General features: G+C 30.0%; 1 protein-coding gene across 2 annotated transcripts; it reads left to right on the forward strand.

The window, feature by feature from the left end:
• The first annotated feature begins 208 nt into the window (after positions 1–208).
• LOC106109519 (DENN domain-containing protein 1B-like) lies at positions 209–17,349 on the forward strand. 2 transcript variants are annotated; one of them, XM_013291051.1, is made up of 14 exons: positions 209–431; positions 1,127–1,282; positions 2,697–2,834; positions 4,496–4,679; positions 5,301–5,558; positions 6,606–6,707; positions 6,868–6,986; positions 7,550–7,658; positions 8,395–8,583; positions 9,339–9,371; positions 11,078–11,184; positions 12,047–12,257; positions 12,665–13,084; positions 16,912–17,349. In XM_013291051.1, the coding sequence occupies exons 1-14, from the start codon at positions 415–417 to the stop codon at positions 17,152–17,154; spliced, it is 2,286 nt and encodes a 761-aa protein (XP_013146505.1). In that variant the 5' UTR covers positions 209–414; the 3' UTR covers positions 17,155–17,349. The 2 variants fall into 2 exon arrangements, with proteins under 2 accessions (XP_013146505.1, XP_013146506.1); XM_013291052.1 differs by lacking the exon at positions 9,339–9,371.
• The last annotated feature ends 1,301 nt before the right edge of the window (positions 17,350–18,650 follow it).

Genomic DNA, 18,650 nt, shown 5'->3' on the forward strand with positions numbered 1-18,650 from the left:
AAAAAGCTTTATATTGATTACAATGTCACCAAATATTTACTTACACGGGTCAAACTCTAAGGATCCATAAAAATGATAAGTGAATAAAACGTACATTTTTAGTCTATAAAATACTCTCATTTTATGTATGTGACATTGCTACTCTTTGGCATTTATAATTTTATAATCTACTTTTCTTGCTCTTCACTTCAATTTAACTTCAGATTAGATTACTTCAGATCGAACGCCAGCGCCAACCGCCACAGTTTTATTAAAATTAAGTGATTTATAAGTCTGACTCAACAATTACACCGTCATTGAGTGTTTGGAATGAAAATCTATAAAAATATGATCACAACGATATAATGTTTTTGTGTATATAGTGGTGGTATCGTATCAAAATATAAGAGTTATTTGAAAATCTCCACGTTCATCATGGGTTCCCGATTAAGGTAATTGAATAGGTTTATTTTATATTACTACAAAAACGAAATACTTACCTTTCATTTTACATTAAAACTAAGAATATGAGCAAATCGTCGAAACTGTAACTCGGCCGATTGTTGCAATATTTTTGCAATACACTATGTTTTTTGCTTCATCCATAGCGACCGTACTTTCTTTTTGTGATTTCAAGTTTTTATTGTTTTGGTTTGTATAAGCCTTTTACTGTTAAACTTAATATTTCCAATTGTCAAATAACTTTCTCCTGTGTTGTGATTCAAAGTTATTCTAATGAAAGAAAGAAAATCTCGAAATATTCACTGCTCTATTTATGTTTGTAGGCAGTATTTTATAGATATCACTACCATTTCCCGTTCGATTATCAAACTATTGTATACATGAACTCTGTTTTTCTTTTATCTTTTTATGAAGATTGTCACTTCCTAACTAGCTTTGTAATAAAAGAATAATGTTAACTGTAGCTATTATTTGACCAAATAATTTGTATAGTTGGAACAACTAGTATGTAAACAATTTTAGTGTGTAATATATACATAATCTAAGTTGTAAAAGTAGCTTAATATTTGATAATTATATCACAAGAGCAAATGTATATCTAATATTTTTTTTAATAGTGTCATTTTAAAAATATTCTAATCTAATTTTTAATTCTAAGTACTAATTATTTTTTTTGTAATTTCAGAGACACCGTACAAGTTCTCTTTGAACTTTTCTGCGAAGTGTCACCCGGTGATGATGTGAAAGAGCCTTTTATACTCAGAAAATATCCTGAAACATATGGCAAAGATGAGGAATTGAGAAATATACCAAAGTTCACTTTTCCATGCAAAATTGATAAGTAAGTACTCATTTACGATGAAATTTCACAGTTGACGCTTGTATTAAGACATATTGTTGTCCCTGTTATATCAAATTGAATGAAAGGGATAAAAATATTTGGTTATGACAATGTCTCTCTTATATAATCCAAGTGTGATCAGAGGTCATTGCAAGTACAAACTTATAAAAGTGTTACAACAGTCAAAACCTATTGTGACATGAAATTTTAATAAAAAGTAGTGTATTTCATGTATTTATAACATTGTTAATAATTTAATTTACTGGAAAAAGGTTCAGACAATTCGATTGCATATGTTTTAAAGTCGGTTACAAGTTTAGATGTTAATAAGTTACATTTTTGCTTTCAACACAAATAGCCTCCCTATATCTCCGTTATATTTTTTAAAATCACAGAATGGATGATAGCGATTCATAGACAATGAGAATTTTTTTCATTTATGATTCTGGATCTTGTTAAAATTAGTAATATATCAATCATGCTAAATATTATTCTTATCAATTTCAATATCATTATTGAATGCTAAAGAATTTTATCCATAGAGGTATTATACAACTTTCTATTAAAAAACTTTGATTGTAGTCCATTTGGAAGTGTTCATGTGCAGCATATAAATGTGTGTCTATAAAGACACTATGTTACATTTCAATGATACCAATTTTGCAATCTACTTGACAATTGACTACTTGACTTGATAATTTAACTGCAGCATTCAGAGTTTAAGGGCCTGTCCCACCAAATTGTAGTTTGTCTGATAACAGTCCACCATGTAAAATATGTGATGTCGGATTTTGTTAGCTTATCTGACAGTGACGACGATTTTAAGTTATCTGAGCCTCTATCTGCTAGTGGAGGGATAGCTCCTTAATGTTCCCTTAACAATCATTTCTAAAATTGAGTCGTCACCAAAAACCTCTTTTAGTGGACAATTAATGATTTTCTGCGGTAATATATTTTTTAGTAAAAGTTAAATATGTAAATTGTGAATTATTTATAAAACTTAGACAGATGAGTAGTTTTTATTGTGATTTTCTTATAGAATGCCACTGATAAGTAATTATTAGTTGATTAGTCAGCATTCAATGTTAAATTAACAATTCCTTCACCTTGCTTACTGTACCACAATACAATAGTGTTGAAACCTTTAAGGACGATACTTGTATTTGAACAAACTATAGATTTATTTAAATTAAATGGTAGTGTTAGTATTTCAACCTTACATTTCAAAATAATATAAAAGGCAGTCACAAAATATCACAATTATATTTGAGCACAGTCAGGAATGATTCACATTCTTCTTGTAATTACAAGGTAATATGATATAACATACTCATATAATGCAGCTGTAATTTCATCTCATTGATATGTTTAATTTATGTACACCATACTAATATTATTGTATTGTTTTTTTCAGTACATACATTCAACATTATTCATTTGTGTTGACTTCTGTTGATTCAAAGTACACATTTTGTTTTTGCCGATACGACCCAAAAGTGAATACAGCGTTGGTGCTACTTTCGTATTTACCATGGCATGATATATTTTACAAGTAAGTATTACCTAGATATTATAAAACAGATGCGTCTATGACAATACTATAGTATGGGTTTAGACTACGGTGTCTCTTGTTTACATTGTCAATGATCTCTATAAATGGACTGGCTTAAAAGGGGTAGTTATTATTCGAAATAGTAATAGATATAGTCATAATAGATATATAACTGTCAGTAACATTTATCAGGAATATTTGCCTGATAGTTGCAAATACGTTATCCGTAATGTAATCGAGAAAATTTTGTAAAAAATTTGTTGGTGTACTTTACAACCGTCGCTGCACAAATCAAATATAAATTTTGTCAATGGTTAACTAAAATGGTCTCATGTATATTTGTGATAAGACCCCAATGCATATTGTAGTCTCTTTTGTCAACGTGAATAGGATAACAATATTAGTACAAGCGTCGCAGCAGTCGAGTTCTATTGTTAGTTACAGACATATTGTCGTCTTTGTTATTCCAAAGAGAGTGGGAGGGATGGCTATATGATTTGATAAAAGGTCTTCGACAGTTAAAGTCCTTAGTTTATACTATGAATTAACCATACTCTTGCATTGATAGTAAACTTCCTTAAATTTAAAATATTCATTAATGTTACATGATATTTAATTGTTCTTGAATGCTTGCGTGATTTACGCATGAGATGTTAACTTGTCCGCATATGCGAAAGCAATATTTAGAATTAATGAATAAAAAAATTATTATATGTGCATTATTCATTTTTTTATGTTAATCTGTGGGATATCAGATTAATGATTGAGCTTAGTAATGATGTTAATATAGACAAGATTTTTTTTATTTTGTTTTATTAGTTATGTTTCAAGTACACTTTAGTTTTGCAAAGCAGTTGACTATTTAAATGTCTATGGCGCGATTTTTTTAATTAGTCTTTTTTATTGGTTTGGGGAAGGTGTTAAGCAGTGGCGATAAAAATATATGGTATTTTAAAAACAAAAGAAGATAAAACCTTAAGTAATTTTAATATTAGATTGAGTTATTGTTAATCATACTTCATACTTCATACTCTTACTCATACTAATATTATAAATGCGATAGTTTAGATGGATTGATGGATATTTGTTAGAGTTTGTAGCCTTAACGGCTGAACGGATTTCGATGAAATTTGGTATAGATGTAGAGGATAGTCGGGAACATATAGACAATTCACTTTTGTTTTTTTCATACCACGCGGACGGAGTCGCGGGCGAAAGCTAGTAACTACTAAAAATAGTAGTTCTGTAATGTTGATAAATTATACTGTGTTTTCATATTAAGCGCGTTGCTGTTGAAATATTATGTTAAATATAATATATACAAATATTTATGCCTTTGCAATGTGTTTTAATGCCAAATCGAAATGATGATGTAAAAGTGAAAGTAGTATTGAGTTTCTAAGATTTTATTTTTTTATTGCATTTCCTTTCTAGTATACTGACACAAATTGGCTAAAATCTGTCCTGTGGTCTAGAATATATGGGATAAAACACACAATCGTTGATTCGTATATAAATAAAAGCGTTAAAAAACAGTTAAAATACACTCTATTCTTTATAATTTTTTTAGAATAGATTAATTTTTTTTAACACATGTTAAAAGACATACTTTTTTATTTGTGTATATGTTAGTGTGTTAAATGTCTTTTTTTCCTTTTCAGATTGTTAGACAGCATCGCACAGTTATTGAATGGTTCAGAAAGAGATGGTTTGACGTCGTTTTTAGAAGCATGCCGCGCACACCCACCTATGTCCGGACATACGCTCAAAGTTATTTATAATACCGGTCAGAGTATGTTCACTTACCAGACACCCGATAGCAGACTTCCCAGTATACCTGAAGATGTGAGTATTTTTACCATTCAAATATTAGTCCCTTTTCCTTTCCATCCTATTTTTAGAGGGAAGGATGGGAAGAAAAAGTGGATTTGACAGCGGAGGAGATGCACAGGATGGGGAATTATCCTATTAATCTGCGTCCCCTCTTCTGATAATTAAGGGTAGGCAATGCATCTGCAATTGTGGATATCTATGGGCAGCTGCTAGTTGTTATAAACAAAATATAATTCATACTTAAAATATATAGCCTGTTTTACTCAGCGATAACGTAGCTATTAAAACATGAAAGAGTTTTTGAAATCGGCCTAACGTAGGCGTAGTTTTTGAGTTATTTCAAAACATACAAAAATCTAGAAATACAAATCTTTCCTCTATACATTACCTGTGTAGATTAGTGTAGATATCCACTGCATTGTATGTAGTACCTTAATGTGTTAAAATTATAAATGCGAATGGATGGATGTTCTTTCCTATAAATCTCTAGAAGGCGGCAAAAGATCTCCATGAAATTTGTCACATATGTAGAACATTGGAAGAACACAGGCTACTTAGTATCTTTTTAATTCTGCGCGGACGCAGTTGTAGGCGACATCTAGAGTGAAACTTATGTCTTTTTTCTTTAATCAGAGTAATCTGACGGAATACTTCAGTGCGGTCGACACGAAATGTATGGCTGGATTATGGGCAGCTTTACTCCAAGAGCGAAGGATAGCTATAGTCGGGTCAAAGATATCCCGTCTCTCAGCGTGTGTGCAGGCAGCGAATGCGACGCTATTCCCTATGTCGTGGCAGCATATATTCATACCTATACTACCGAAACATCTTGTAGATTACCTGTTGGCCCCGATGCCATTTCTTATTGGAGTTCCTAGACCTGTTATGGAGGTAAGATAATACTCTACAGTTATATACTAACTTAATATATTATAAAAACTTTATTTTTTTGTTAACTTTTGTCAAATTCTCAACCGTGACTATGGAAATCACAAAAGCAAAGACACAATCTTTGCTGCTATTGGCTTGTAGTTTGTGTCCCTTTCCCACACGAATGATTTTTTTCAATTTAGTTTAATAAAGTGAAAATATAGAGTCTAAAGCGTGTCGTAAGTGTAGGGATTTTTATTAAAGACAGAATTATTAAAAAATATGCTGTGATTTCTGACATCCTACGCCACAAAGTAGTGTGTGTTTTATGTTATGTAAGTATAGCTAATAAAGTGTAAACACATGGCAGATATTACAGTATATTTATGAATAATTTTTATTCTAATAAAAAGCTCTACATTTAAAACACGTTTTAGCCTATATATATTCATGCTAGTAAGCATTGGGGGTTCATAAATTGAAAAAAAAGTCATGCGGGAAAGGGACAAACTACAAGCCAATAGCAGCAAAGAAGAATAGCCATGGTAACGGTAATTGTTGGCCAATGGCAAAGGCCTTCGTTATTTGTACATTTGAATTTTGATATTCGCAATTGTATGTTATACAAATGTTATACAAAAAAATATATGTTTTTATAATTTCATACTGATGAAGCCACACGAGAAGAGTAATCTTATCTTACTAATATTATAAATGCGAAAGTTTAGATGGATGGATGGATGGATGTTTGTTAGGGTTTGTACCCTAAACGGTTGAACGGATCTCTATGAAATTTGGCACAGGTTTAGAACATAGTCTGGAATAACACAGGGGATAAGCTTCATCCTCGAGAAATGTCCGGTTCCCGAGGGATACGTAGCATTTTGTAATTTATATAGTTCGTATGTTTTCTAATACCACGCGGACTAAGTCGCGGGCAACAGCTTGTATTACAATATTTATGAAATTATCACTTTATGTTAAACCTTTAAATTTTTTTTTGCATTCGGATATAATATATTGAATATTGAATTTGAAATAAAGCAAAGTTTAAATTTCTCTTTCCAGGTTGTAAGAATGTCGGAGATAGGAGATGTAGTTGTATTAGATATAGATAAAAATGAATTAAGATCTCCATTTAATGATTTAGAAAGTCTACCACCTGATATGGTAAGTTAATAAATATTACTTTTAACGAAGCGACTAAACGCACGTGCAATATTTTACCTGCGCATGAGTTGGCACGCCTGGTAAAAGAATTCTTTTACTCCTGATGTGCCAAATGCTATTCAACATATTTCTTGCACTAATGTTTTTTATTTTGTTTCAGGTGTCAAATCTAATAAAGGCTTTAAGTAATCGAAATGATATAATTTTAGGTGACGCAGTATCTAAGGCATTTTTAAGAGCTCTTGTTTGCCTTATTGGTGGTTACAGAGATGCTGTACGGTGGGTTATTTTATATTTATGCTAGTTTTCACCCTCGACTCCGTCCGCGTGAAATTAAAAACGAATTAAAGCAAGTAGCCTGAGGGTCTTCCAGACTATACACTAAATGTATGCCAAATTTCATCGAGATCCGTTCAGCCGTTTAGGCTACAAACTCTAACAGACATCCATCCATCTAAACTTTCACATTTATAATATTATTAAGATATTTACTAGCTTTTGCCAGCGACTTCGACTGCGCGAAATTAAATAAAAGCTTAGTAAGTAGGCTATGTTTTCCAGACTATGTCTTATGCCAAATTTCATAAAGTTGCGTTTTGTAGTTTAGGCTACAAACTGTAACAAACATCCATCCAAAGTTTTGCATTTAGTAAAAATTAGTAAGGTTTTATTCTAATACGAAGGAAATGTTTAAAACAAATGATTTTTGATAAACAGAAAATATTACACTACAAACAAAATTTCTCATACTCTTCCCCTCCCTAAGCTTCTTTTATTGGAAAAGATTAATGTCCTCAGAAAAACACACATAAAACTATAATTAACTTAACTATTTATTACAGGATTGAAAAAGGTCAACTAATAACTTTCAATCCAGAAGCATTTGTTAAAACGAGAAAAAATATGCAACCGTTTCTAAAGAAAGTGCTACAATCTCAAATATTTCAACAGGTATTGTATTTCTTTATTTTAGCATAGCAGTATTAAAATCATTATAATGTTTAGACATTTGGAAATAATGCGCAGGAGTTTTTTGCTGTACAAATCAATTATATGACAAAATTTTTTGCCATACAGTTAACGTGAGAAATATATACTAACGGTCGAATGAAACCACATTTAAGTAAGAGCCATCTTATTAAGGCCATGCAAATATGATCAGTTTAAACACACAATTTTAATTAAATTTTCGAACTTTTGGATTAAAATTGTCGAACTGTAAATCTGCCAAAATTGAGTGTAGTTGGTTTGAAGATTAAATTAAATTTTGACTGCAGCCACAAATTACATGACTAATGCTTAGTTTCTGAAGTTTCCATTTTTTTATCATAACAAAATGATTCTTTTGTGTTAAGTTGACCTAAGTATCTATTGAGTAACACTCAAGTTAATTCAGAAACTCATTTTATGAAGTTATCGTACTAAAAACACTGATGAATGTTGATTTGACGGAGGAGGAGATGCATAGGAAGAGGAAATAACCTGTTGAGTGCGTTTCCTTCTCTGTCGTATAAGGGTAGGCAACGCATCTGCAATTGCGGATGTCTAAGGGCAGCGGTCGCTTCGCCATTTTAGCGGATTCAGGTGGCCGCTTGCTCGTTTGCTACCTTATGTTATAAAAAAAATGTAGGGAAACCAAAAAATAATGCTATAAAACTTGTTTAACGTGATTTTTCTTGAATTTCAGTTTATCGATGAGAGATTAGATCTCCTAAACTCCGGGCGCGGTTTCAGCGATGCTTTTGAAATTGAATGCAACAATTACGCTGAAGAATTAAGTACAGGCAGTGGACAGAAAATTAAAAAGCAATATCGAGATTGGGCGAAAAGTGTCAAGAAAGAAGGAGGCGCCTTCTTCAAGAATGTCAGAGATAAGGTAAATTGATTTATATGAGTATCTAAATACTAATCTATTTTTAAATATTTTTGTCCCTTTATAATGTAATATATTATGTTAAATGGGATAATATAATAATTGGTATATTGTTGCGCATACGCGTATTTGATGAATCACATATTTTGTTACCAATTTGTTACAACACAAAGAATTATCTTCTTTATGACTGGCTGATAGTTATGTTTTATTAAATGACTGATTGTATTTAGACATATACTTATGTAAATAATTATAATAAAATTTTCGATAACAGTATAAAAGAATTAGTTAATTTAAAAATGTTTATTGTTTTATTAAATAAAATGTTAATCTTATCACAATAATAGAGACAAAAATAAAAATATATTCAATTAAATTTAAACTAAATACAGTGAAAATTATGTAGATTTCTACCACTAATTGATTTTTTTTTCAAGTGGTATAAATAAAAACATTTTGCTTCAGTTTTACTTTGCTTTAAAATCTATAACAATAAAAGCTTCATACTGCTTACGCAAGTTCTTTATTTAGAGATTGGTTTTATAGTATAAAAATTATTTAAAAAAGTACTGATAAATTGATCTAAACATGAGCTTAGCTGGGACAATGTTAATGCCTTTAGTAAATAATAAATCATTACGTAATCATTAATAATTAATGTGGATAATATATGAGTATGTATTGGTATTGTTACTCAATGCAAAGCATGCTGTAAGTACATGGGACTATTTGCTTTAAATTGTCAATATTTACAGGCGAATCCCGCAGTAAAATCGGCTGTTAAAACGGTGAGTCAAAAGAATTAACGACAACTTTGGATGTCAATGCTATTTACTTCTTTGTGGAACATACTTTGTATTTAAAACCCTATTATATATTTCAACATTCTTGTGACAGAAAAGAATAATCTAACATACACAAAATCTAAAGCTTAAAGGATTTTTTCTCCTTTTCGATTACTATTTATACATGACATATAAATTTAATTTTGTAAACAGTTATTTCGCGTATTTTTTTCTAATTCTAATTATATTGGTCTTTTAATTTTAATTCAAGATTATTTTAGCACTAACCGTCTATCGTTTATTCCTACTATTAAATGAAATTTCAATGCTGTGAAATAAATCTATTTTCATATAAAAAGTCGATTAAAAGTTTAGTAATAGAACAAATCTTGGCATATTTCATGAATTCATACTTTCATTTCTTAGTATTATATATAATGCTTATTGATTGTTCTCAAAGTGGTTTTTGGCCTACCTTTGGTTCGCCAACTAATTGATTTTTGCTTTACTAAATTTAACCTTTGCTTTATCTCTTATTAACACTGTAGTTTATTTTTGCTACATAACCTATGTTTGTACTAATACTTTGAACTATATACTCATAATTTTCATAATTATCTTATATGCAAACTTTGATCCTATGAATCGAATAGAATATGTACTATTTGGTTATTTATAACAATAAACTAAAAATAGTTACCAAACAATCTGTTTAATTTGATTATTTACGAAGTATCTTCCACCAAGTAGTAAATGTTATTTCAAAATTCTTCCATATAACTGCACGAGATTACCAGCACTGTTTTCACTATAGATAAGGGTGTTTATTGCATGCATTTGCATACGGTAACTTACTAATAAATACACATGCACAATAAAAATAACTCTCATCTTGTTTGTAAGTTATCTCCAATTAATATTCCATTATTTATTCTAACCATTATTTAATAGCATGTACAAAAAATATAAAACTTATACCATACGAAAATATTAAAATCTCCATACATTTTTAGCTTAAGTTTTGTTATTATTTTTTGGGTTATGGATGGTACTATAATATTTGGTCGAATAAATTTCACGATTTAGGCTGCATGATTTGGTTGCAAAAAAGCTGAATTAAAAAAGAAACTGGACAGGAATTACTAAGAATACTTGATATAGTATTGTATTGTGGCTTTTTATATTTATTATAATTTGTAGTTCGAGACGCGAAAGCAAAACGTGCGCAGAATTGAAATGAAAGATGCGCGTACGCAAGACTCTACATAATACTCTACTACATAAAATGTAGTCGAATAAAATTGTAATGTTAATAAAAAGTTTAAACTAAATCAACATAAATAGCTACAGTAATAATATTTACTAAACTCGTAAAGATGCAAATAAAACGAATGGTTCAACTTTCATGTCTCTAGAGGCATACTAATTTATACCTAAGGAGAAAAATAAATTAATGGAGAGTTATAGTTCCGGAGAGTATCTTATCTAAACGATACGAGCTTAGCCTGTTTTTGTTGTGAAAATGCGTTATAATCAGGTCTTAGTAACTACTTACAAACCAATTTTTTTCTCTTATTGCTGTTGTTTATTATAAAAAAATCTTCTTTCGATAATGTTTTTCTATAAGACTTAAGGGAAATGGTTTTATAAGATATTTAAGGTGTAACTAAGATTACCAATATGTCTTATTTTTTTCTTATTTTATTAAGGTCCGACAAGGAGGCAAGAATGTTAAATCAGCTATGAAAGGACTGACAAACAGAATACCGAAGAGTGGATCTAGGTCATCATCCAGAAATACAACAGACGAGAATAGGTACGTTATTATCTATACTAATATTGTAGACAGGAAAGATTTGTATTTTATGTTTCAATAAATATTTAAATGAATATATGATAATAACGAATAATTCCAATGAATAACTCAAAAACTATTGTATCGATTTCAAAAATTCTTTCACCATTATAAAGCTACGTTATCACTGAGTAAAATAGGTGTAGTAACTTTTTTTTTATTTTTTTAATTTCACGCGGTCGAAGTCCCTAGTTGCGGTAGTTGTTTACATAACTTTAGTTTTTAGATAGTCTAACTATAAAATTTGCTCGCGCCGCTAATCGCATTTTACCTCAAAAAATACTGGCAAAATGTGAAAATGATGGTGAAACATCTTTTAAAACTATTCTTCTAGTAAAATGATAAAAAGCGTGCCAGCTAGATTTAAAATAGGTATGATTTCTCAGACCTATTGTAAACTTTCGTATTGTAAAAAATTTCATACAAAATTATCATGCATAGGAACTAAGAACTAAGAATGTCTCCCGCGCATGCGCTTAGTCTCTTTATTGAGGAAATCGAGTTATGCGCAGGTACTAATGATGAGGAGTAAATTATCATACTACTTAATTATATATTAGATTTGATACCCTAAGGGTTTTGAACTCTCTTGTTCGTTTTGGTGTACTTTTAACTTACTGTTTCCAACTTTTGTTGCCAATATTAAAATCTTGTCCGAAATACTATATAAATTGTCTACTTCACTGTACTATATAATTGTTCAAAATCTTTTCTCTCATGACATATTTGGGGACATTGCAATCATTAAGCTATATCTCTAGGTTAGATTTCATAAGATGTTATTTTTCATTTGATTATTTATAGAGCATTGTTTTTTCAACAGATTTTCATGTGGATCAGCTTCTCCTGACTCATCAGGGTCATCAGGATCTCTGCCAGTCAGTGACATGCCGCTCGGAACCAGTCCATCCCTGGATGTACCTCCTCCCAAGGACCCGCCGCCCGCTCTACCTCTAGATCTGTTAAACGAAATGGAGTTTCTTTTCTCAACGAACTCTGATACCAGCACTGATATAACTCTGCGCAATAAACAGGTAAGTCATGAATATAATTGGCATTTAAATAGAATTCGTAATTTTACTAGCTGCTAGTTGTGTATATTGTCTGGCTTGATGTGTCTCATACCTTACGTTTTGGTACATTCTGAATCCTAATAAAGAATTGCTATTTTGTGCAATTATCAGTGCAGTTATAAATTAGACTTGTAAGAATATAATGGATTATATTACCTTGTTTATTCAGGCAAGTGTATCAAAACGTATGATTTTTTTTATATACTCGTACATTTGTGATTGTAATTCATTTTCATTTAACTTTTTGTAAATGCTTCATAAGAAGTTTAACATATTGTAAACATATTGTAGAATTCATAGATGTGTACATTGGTAAGCATGAATGCTCTTAGGAGCACCGTGGCACATTATTTAATTTTATTTTGCAGAAACCAATGGCACCACCACGCCTCCCTCCTCGGTTAATGGAACGTCCTAAACCTTCCGCTCGTTATCCCATTATATCGACAAACAAACTAGTCGATTTATCCGACGCGCCACTGCTCCCGCCGAGAGCGACTGCAGGGCCTTCAACTACTCACTTCATAACTAACATCACCAAGAGTGATGAGAAGTCAACTGATTTCCACACGAGCACTATAAGCTTCAGCGAGGGCAAAGATAAAGCTAAACTAAAACTGAGCACCTCGAATCAAAGAAAATCTCTTACAAACTCACCTTGCAATGGTAATGCCTTAAAACTACCGCCCCCTGTTAATAGACAGAGTAAAGACGGTGCAAGCAGCACATTCCACGTAGCCACTCCCGTAGCTCGACCTTTGCCCATCTATGAAGGAAGACGCAAAGAGGTAATTTTGATATGCGCATACGTAATAATTTATATTATATATTATGTTTTTAGAGAAAAATATAAATGAATAAACAAAAACTTGTCTTCCACTAACAATATCTTATTAATTTATATGTAACGTTGGAATTTATTTAATAAAAAATACATATATGCATAATACTATTTATTGAGTGAGAAATTTTTATTTTCTCTGACATGAAGGTGCATCCCTTTATTCCTATAATGGCAACCTACTTTTACACTAACGATTAAGCATGTGGTATAGCTTCGAAATTGGCTTTTTTAATCTTTCTACTTTTATACTTTTTATAACTGCACGTTGTTATTAAATTAAATCACATTTAATACGATAGTGTCCTTCAAGTTGTGTAAAAGTATTTGAATCTCACTGTAGAAATATTTGTAATTAAAATGTACAGTCAGCGGCATAAAATGTATACATTTAAAAAACATGTATACGACTTAGGTGTCAAATATGCAGTCTATGTATACAAATTTCTAAAATTTTGTGTACATGTACAATTGTGAAGTTGATTGTACCAAAATGTAATGTTTTCTGAAGTATATGTGATTTAAGGATACTCATTTTATTTAATCATTCCGTGTAAATTTGTGATAGAAATCTAACATTTTATTGTCGATAACTAACATACGAGTAACGCTCCATACTGACATCCACAATATTTGTCACGTTAGAAAACTCACTGCTGTGTATATTATACCTATATCACTGGTTCTGTATAACTTTTTATAAGTAAAAAATTAAAATATTTTAAAAATATAATATAAACTAGATATCCTGTTATAAAACAACACAAAGAAAGCTTTTATTTCTTTGTATGGTGTATATAAAATTGTTTTTAAATGTGTAATGTAATGCGCATATTATCGAGAAATAAAAAGTATTTTTTTTAAATTTATTTTACCTCGTCCCCTGGTATACAATTTTCTAAGGAATTTTATACTTGTTCAGATTGAGAAGATTTTTCTATTATGTTTGTAACATTTACATTCTTCAACGAATTGATTTAAAAATTTCCACGTATATGTAAATAATTTTGTTTTTAACCGACTTCTTAAAGGAGGTTAAAAACAATTGGTATTTTTATATAAGATTGAGTTTATAAAATACGGATTTCCTACGAGTATCTCATTTTATATCGGAATTAAACTTTAGCAATCAAGAGATAAATATTTCAAAACATGTACAATTTTATGATGTATTTATTTTTTTGAATAAACATATATTAGACAAACTAAATTTTATTAAATGTTTTGTTTGATATGGGCCATTTAAGTTAAACTATATTATAATTAAGTAGTAAGAAAAAGGCAAAAAAAAAAAATTAAACAGGTTTATATAATTTAATAAGATAAATTGGACATAGAAATAAATGCAATTCTAGTTTTTAATTGTCTCGTTTTTAAATTGTTAAAAGTTTTTTAGAGAATTACTTTTTAAAGTAAATATGTCTCTAATAAATGTGAAAATTGAATTTTATATAATATATTAACTCGTAAAATATCTAATTTGAGAATAAATTTTATTAAACGGCTATTTAAAAACCTCTTATAATGATTTTTGTGCACTAACGTTTTGATACGCAATTGATAAAGTGAACATTAACGCTTCTTCATTTGTAAAATATAATCATTACATTCAATAAATTTTTAGAAGGTCACGTCATTTCCTGATGTTAAAAGTTTTACGGCCGAATTCTGAAACGAATCTTAAACACTTCGCTGCGTAAGCGCCGTTTAAAATCTCAGACGTAAACAATTGAATAAAAAATTAACATTAAGTTTTAGTATGGCAACATGAAGACGCTTTTACATATTTAAATATCTATCGTTTCAATATTTGGCCGTTTGTTTTATAACGCCCAATATTACAAATATTAGATGTAGTATTATTTATGACTAGATATAAATATTGTGATGACGATATAAAAAGATCAACATCTAATCAAGTTTTCTTTGAACCCTTTGCCTAATCCATTCGTCCTTTTAATCAGATTTTGTTTTTAAAAACGTAAAATTCATTCAAATCCAGTTTAAAAGAATTTTGGATATTGATATCACAATGCGGACTATTACATACATTGTTTTGTTTTAGGCTTATATTTTTTTTGTAATTTTTTTTATGATAATTACGTAGCAATCATAAATGTTCCATATATCAGAGATACAATAAAAGATAAGTAAACGTTTTCATAACACCATTATTTTAAAATCAATTCCCTCGCGTATTAGCAAATATAATTTATTTTAACATCAACAAAGTGGAATACACTGTTAATATTAAAATATAATTTATAACTTAACCACATTTACTTTAATTACCAAACGTTTATTTCTGTTAATAAAATTGTTATTAACAAGTATAGGTTTAAATAAAATTACGCACACCGCAAATACTTTTTAATTTACAATAAATAATTTTTAACAATAACAAACCATTAAATATGGATAAAAAAATTAACATTTTTATAATTTCATGACCGCACACTTTATGTGTTGTATGCACTTCTAACTGACATGTATTTCTGACTTGCAGCAACCGACCGACCAAATGATTCAGTAACATGATTCATTTAATTCCTACACAATAGTTATTCATTTAATTAATATAATAAGATAATAGTCTTTAGTTATAGTTATGCTATTTACGTATATTTGTATTGAATCGGTGGTTGTTCACATGTTAGATTACAGGTTCAATGACCTGGATACGCGAAAATGTATCACGTTCATCCTACAAAGTCTATTCAAGTAGATTCGATCGTTTCACTACATTGCATTGATGTGATTGAATTATAATTGGAATTGATATTAAGCCCATTGCAAACGCTCAGTATAACTAGGCAACATTTTAACCCGAGACTTAAAATGTTGCCTTTAAAATCGAGGTTTATCTGAACAGTTTAAAGTTTTGCCTACACACGCACAGTTATAACTGAACAGTTTGTTCACAGCATTCGTTTATCATTTAATTTAGAACATTTTAACTAATGATCTTTTATACTAAATTAGTGATAATAGCTGTTAATTAAATTATTACTAGATGTATTTAAAATAATGAATAGATACGTCAGATTGATTAACTCTTTTTTATAGTTTTTTCTTTCTGGTGTAAACAACTGATATTTTCATACCTATTTTGTATTAAGAACTGGTGATTTAGGTTTCGATTTTGCACATTAGACGCTTGTAAATGATGCACGTACACCATTCAACAGGTTCGTACTGGTTTATTCATTACTCTTTCATTATAAATTTGTTTATTTTGTAAAGTGTATATATGCATGGGTTTTTCACTATCTGCACGTATTAATGTCGGAATGGGCTTGGTTACGGTATATATACACAACATTTTTATAATCTAAACTAAAAATAAATAACAGTTAAAACTAATTTTACGGATTTCATAATTCGGATACGTTAATATATTTGAAGGAAGAAATCGTTATTGAAAATAAAGATCTGCGTAATAAAGAACGTAAAATATCACATTTTACGAACATATTGTAGAAGACAATTGATTGGCTAACCAAATATCAATTTCAAAGGTTAGAAAAATAATATACTCAGAATGACTACATTTTCTAATTATGTGAGAAGGGAGCAAGAAAAATAGGTCAGCATGACAACGGATCGATTCATGTCGGCACAGGGAGGAAATTGTTTTCGAAATGAAAGGGGGAACGGTGTAGCGAAGTTCCGGTAACATTTCGAAAACTATAGAACATTTTCGCCCAACGACTATGCCGTATGATATCTTATCAGAGGAATGTAGCTTGTTTAACTGACTTCTTTTTTTTCCAGCCGTGCGCGTCAGAATCTGATCTGATTAACCTGGACGGTTTACCGTCAGATATAAAAGAATTCGATCCACTGCAAAGCGATAGTACCGATAAGTTTGAACAAGTCAAAACGTCCACGGATAGTGCACTTTTGCATGAGTACGGCTTAGATTTTAGTCAATTCCAGTTTTCGGACTTTAACAGCTCAAGCGGCGGGGCCCAGGCGAGCTCCAGTGTCCCTAAAGGGTGGACTACATTTAATTAGTACATTTAAAGCAATAATTTGTATATATTTGATTTGTTTTTTTAGTTATTTAATTGTTCCCTGTGTTATCTTTGTTTGAAAATAATGTTACATATCAAATATTTGTAAAATAATTTTATCATCGTTTTGATCTGTAAGTTAGAATGGAATAATTATAATTTAACTATTAAATAGATATTAAAGAAAAAATGTGATAATCCCTATGTTTAATATTATACGATTATTGAAATGTTTTTAATTTTGTGTATATTTTAATTATGTTCCAATTGTTATATCATGACTTTAATTTTTAAAATAGTATTAAATTATTTTTATCAACACTTGAGCGGATTGCGTTTATTTTCACGCACGAATTAAGAATTAACCGTTTATAAAAAAACTCGTTTCAATAAGTTTCGAGAATCTTCTGTGTGCTTGTAAAATTGTGTTAAAATATCATTGAAATGGAAAGCGTCATTACAAAACAGAAAAAAATGCGTTTCGACACTTTATATTAACATGCATTTCTATAAACAACAAAATTTTATATTTATTTGCGCATTTACAGCCTTGATCTTTTTTTTTATAGTAACGATAAAAGGGACAATTGAAATGAGGGGATATGAGGGAAAATACGAATGCTTAGCCGGATGTCCAATTATTATTGCTAATTAGTTTTCTCTTATTTTTTCCGGAACTGATAAATACTGTTACATGTTGAAAGAGGCTTTGTATTGTATTAATATGAAATATTTATTGGCAGATATTAATAAGACTTGATGTTTATTCTGATATAAAAATTTGCACTATGAATTTATAATTTTTATAAATTGACGATTTGATAAAAAAATATCATGTTTTAAATGTAAATGAAATTATTAAAGTATAAATTATTGTTGTAGAGGTTTACATAATCGCAGACACAACGCAATTTTGTATCTATATGTGTTATTGATTATAGAAAAAGTGTGATATCGCTTCGACGTTACGAGTTAACAAAAACATTTTACATTCATTACTGAGGCAATATCTTTTTCGAAATTGTTTTTAGTAAAAACATATTACAAGACTTATGCCTAGTTCGGCTGGACTAGTAATTTAGTCGAGTACCGAGTAATAGTAACTAAACGTGGAACAACGAAAATTTTGTCGATTATATTAGTCGAGTTCACCTGTTTTTCAATGAGTAGTGTCTCCTACTCATCAGTAAACTATTAAACAAGTCCGAATATCTCGTTTCAGTCGAGTTAAGAGGGAAATGTTAAGGTTGATCTTGCATAACACTACTCTTGTGTACTGTATTGCCACGTAGCGCGAACTACTTTTAGACAGTAGAGAGTTAGTAAATTACTGGCCTTGTGCGAACTAGGATTTAGTTTAATGCAAGTACGATTTATACATAGTGTATACACAGCAGCAATGAGATTAACTAATACATCTTTCAACTAACAATATTAAATCATGATATATGAGGTTTTAAAATAATTAGATTATATGCATGCGAATTTGTATTTTAA

This window comes from Papilio polytes, unplaced genomic scaffold (assembly GCF_000836215.1).
Source record: "Papilio polytes unplaced genomic scaffold, Ppol_1.0 DF821288.1, whole genome shotgun sequence".
Lineage (NCBI taxonomy): Eukaryota > Metazoa > Arthropoda > Insecta > Lepidoptera > Papilionidae > Papilio > Papilio polytes.

Excerpts from the sequence above, each read along its gene's own strand:
- LOC106109519 (XM_013291051.1), top strand. Across the intron at positions 6,708-6,867 it reads AAAGTCTACCACCTGATATG|GTGTCAAATCTAATAAAGGC; the intron begins GTAAGTTAATAA and ends ATTTTGTTTCAG. Across the intron at positions 11,185-12,046 it reads AATACAACAGACGAGAATAG|ATTTTCATGTGGATCAGCTT; the intron begins GTACGTTATTAT and ends TTTTTTCAACAG.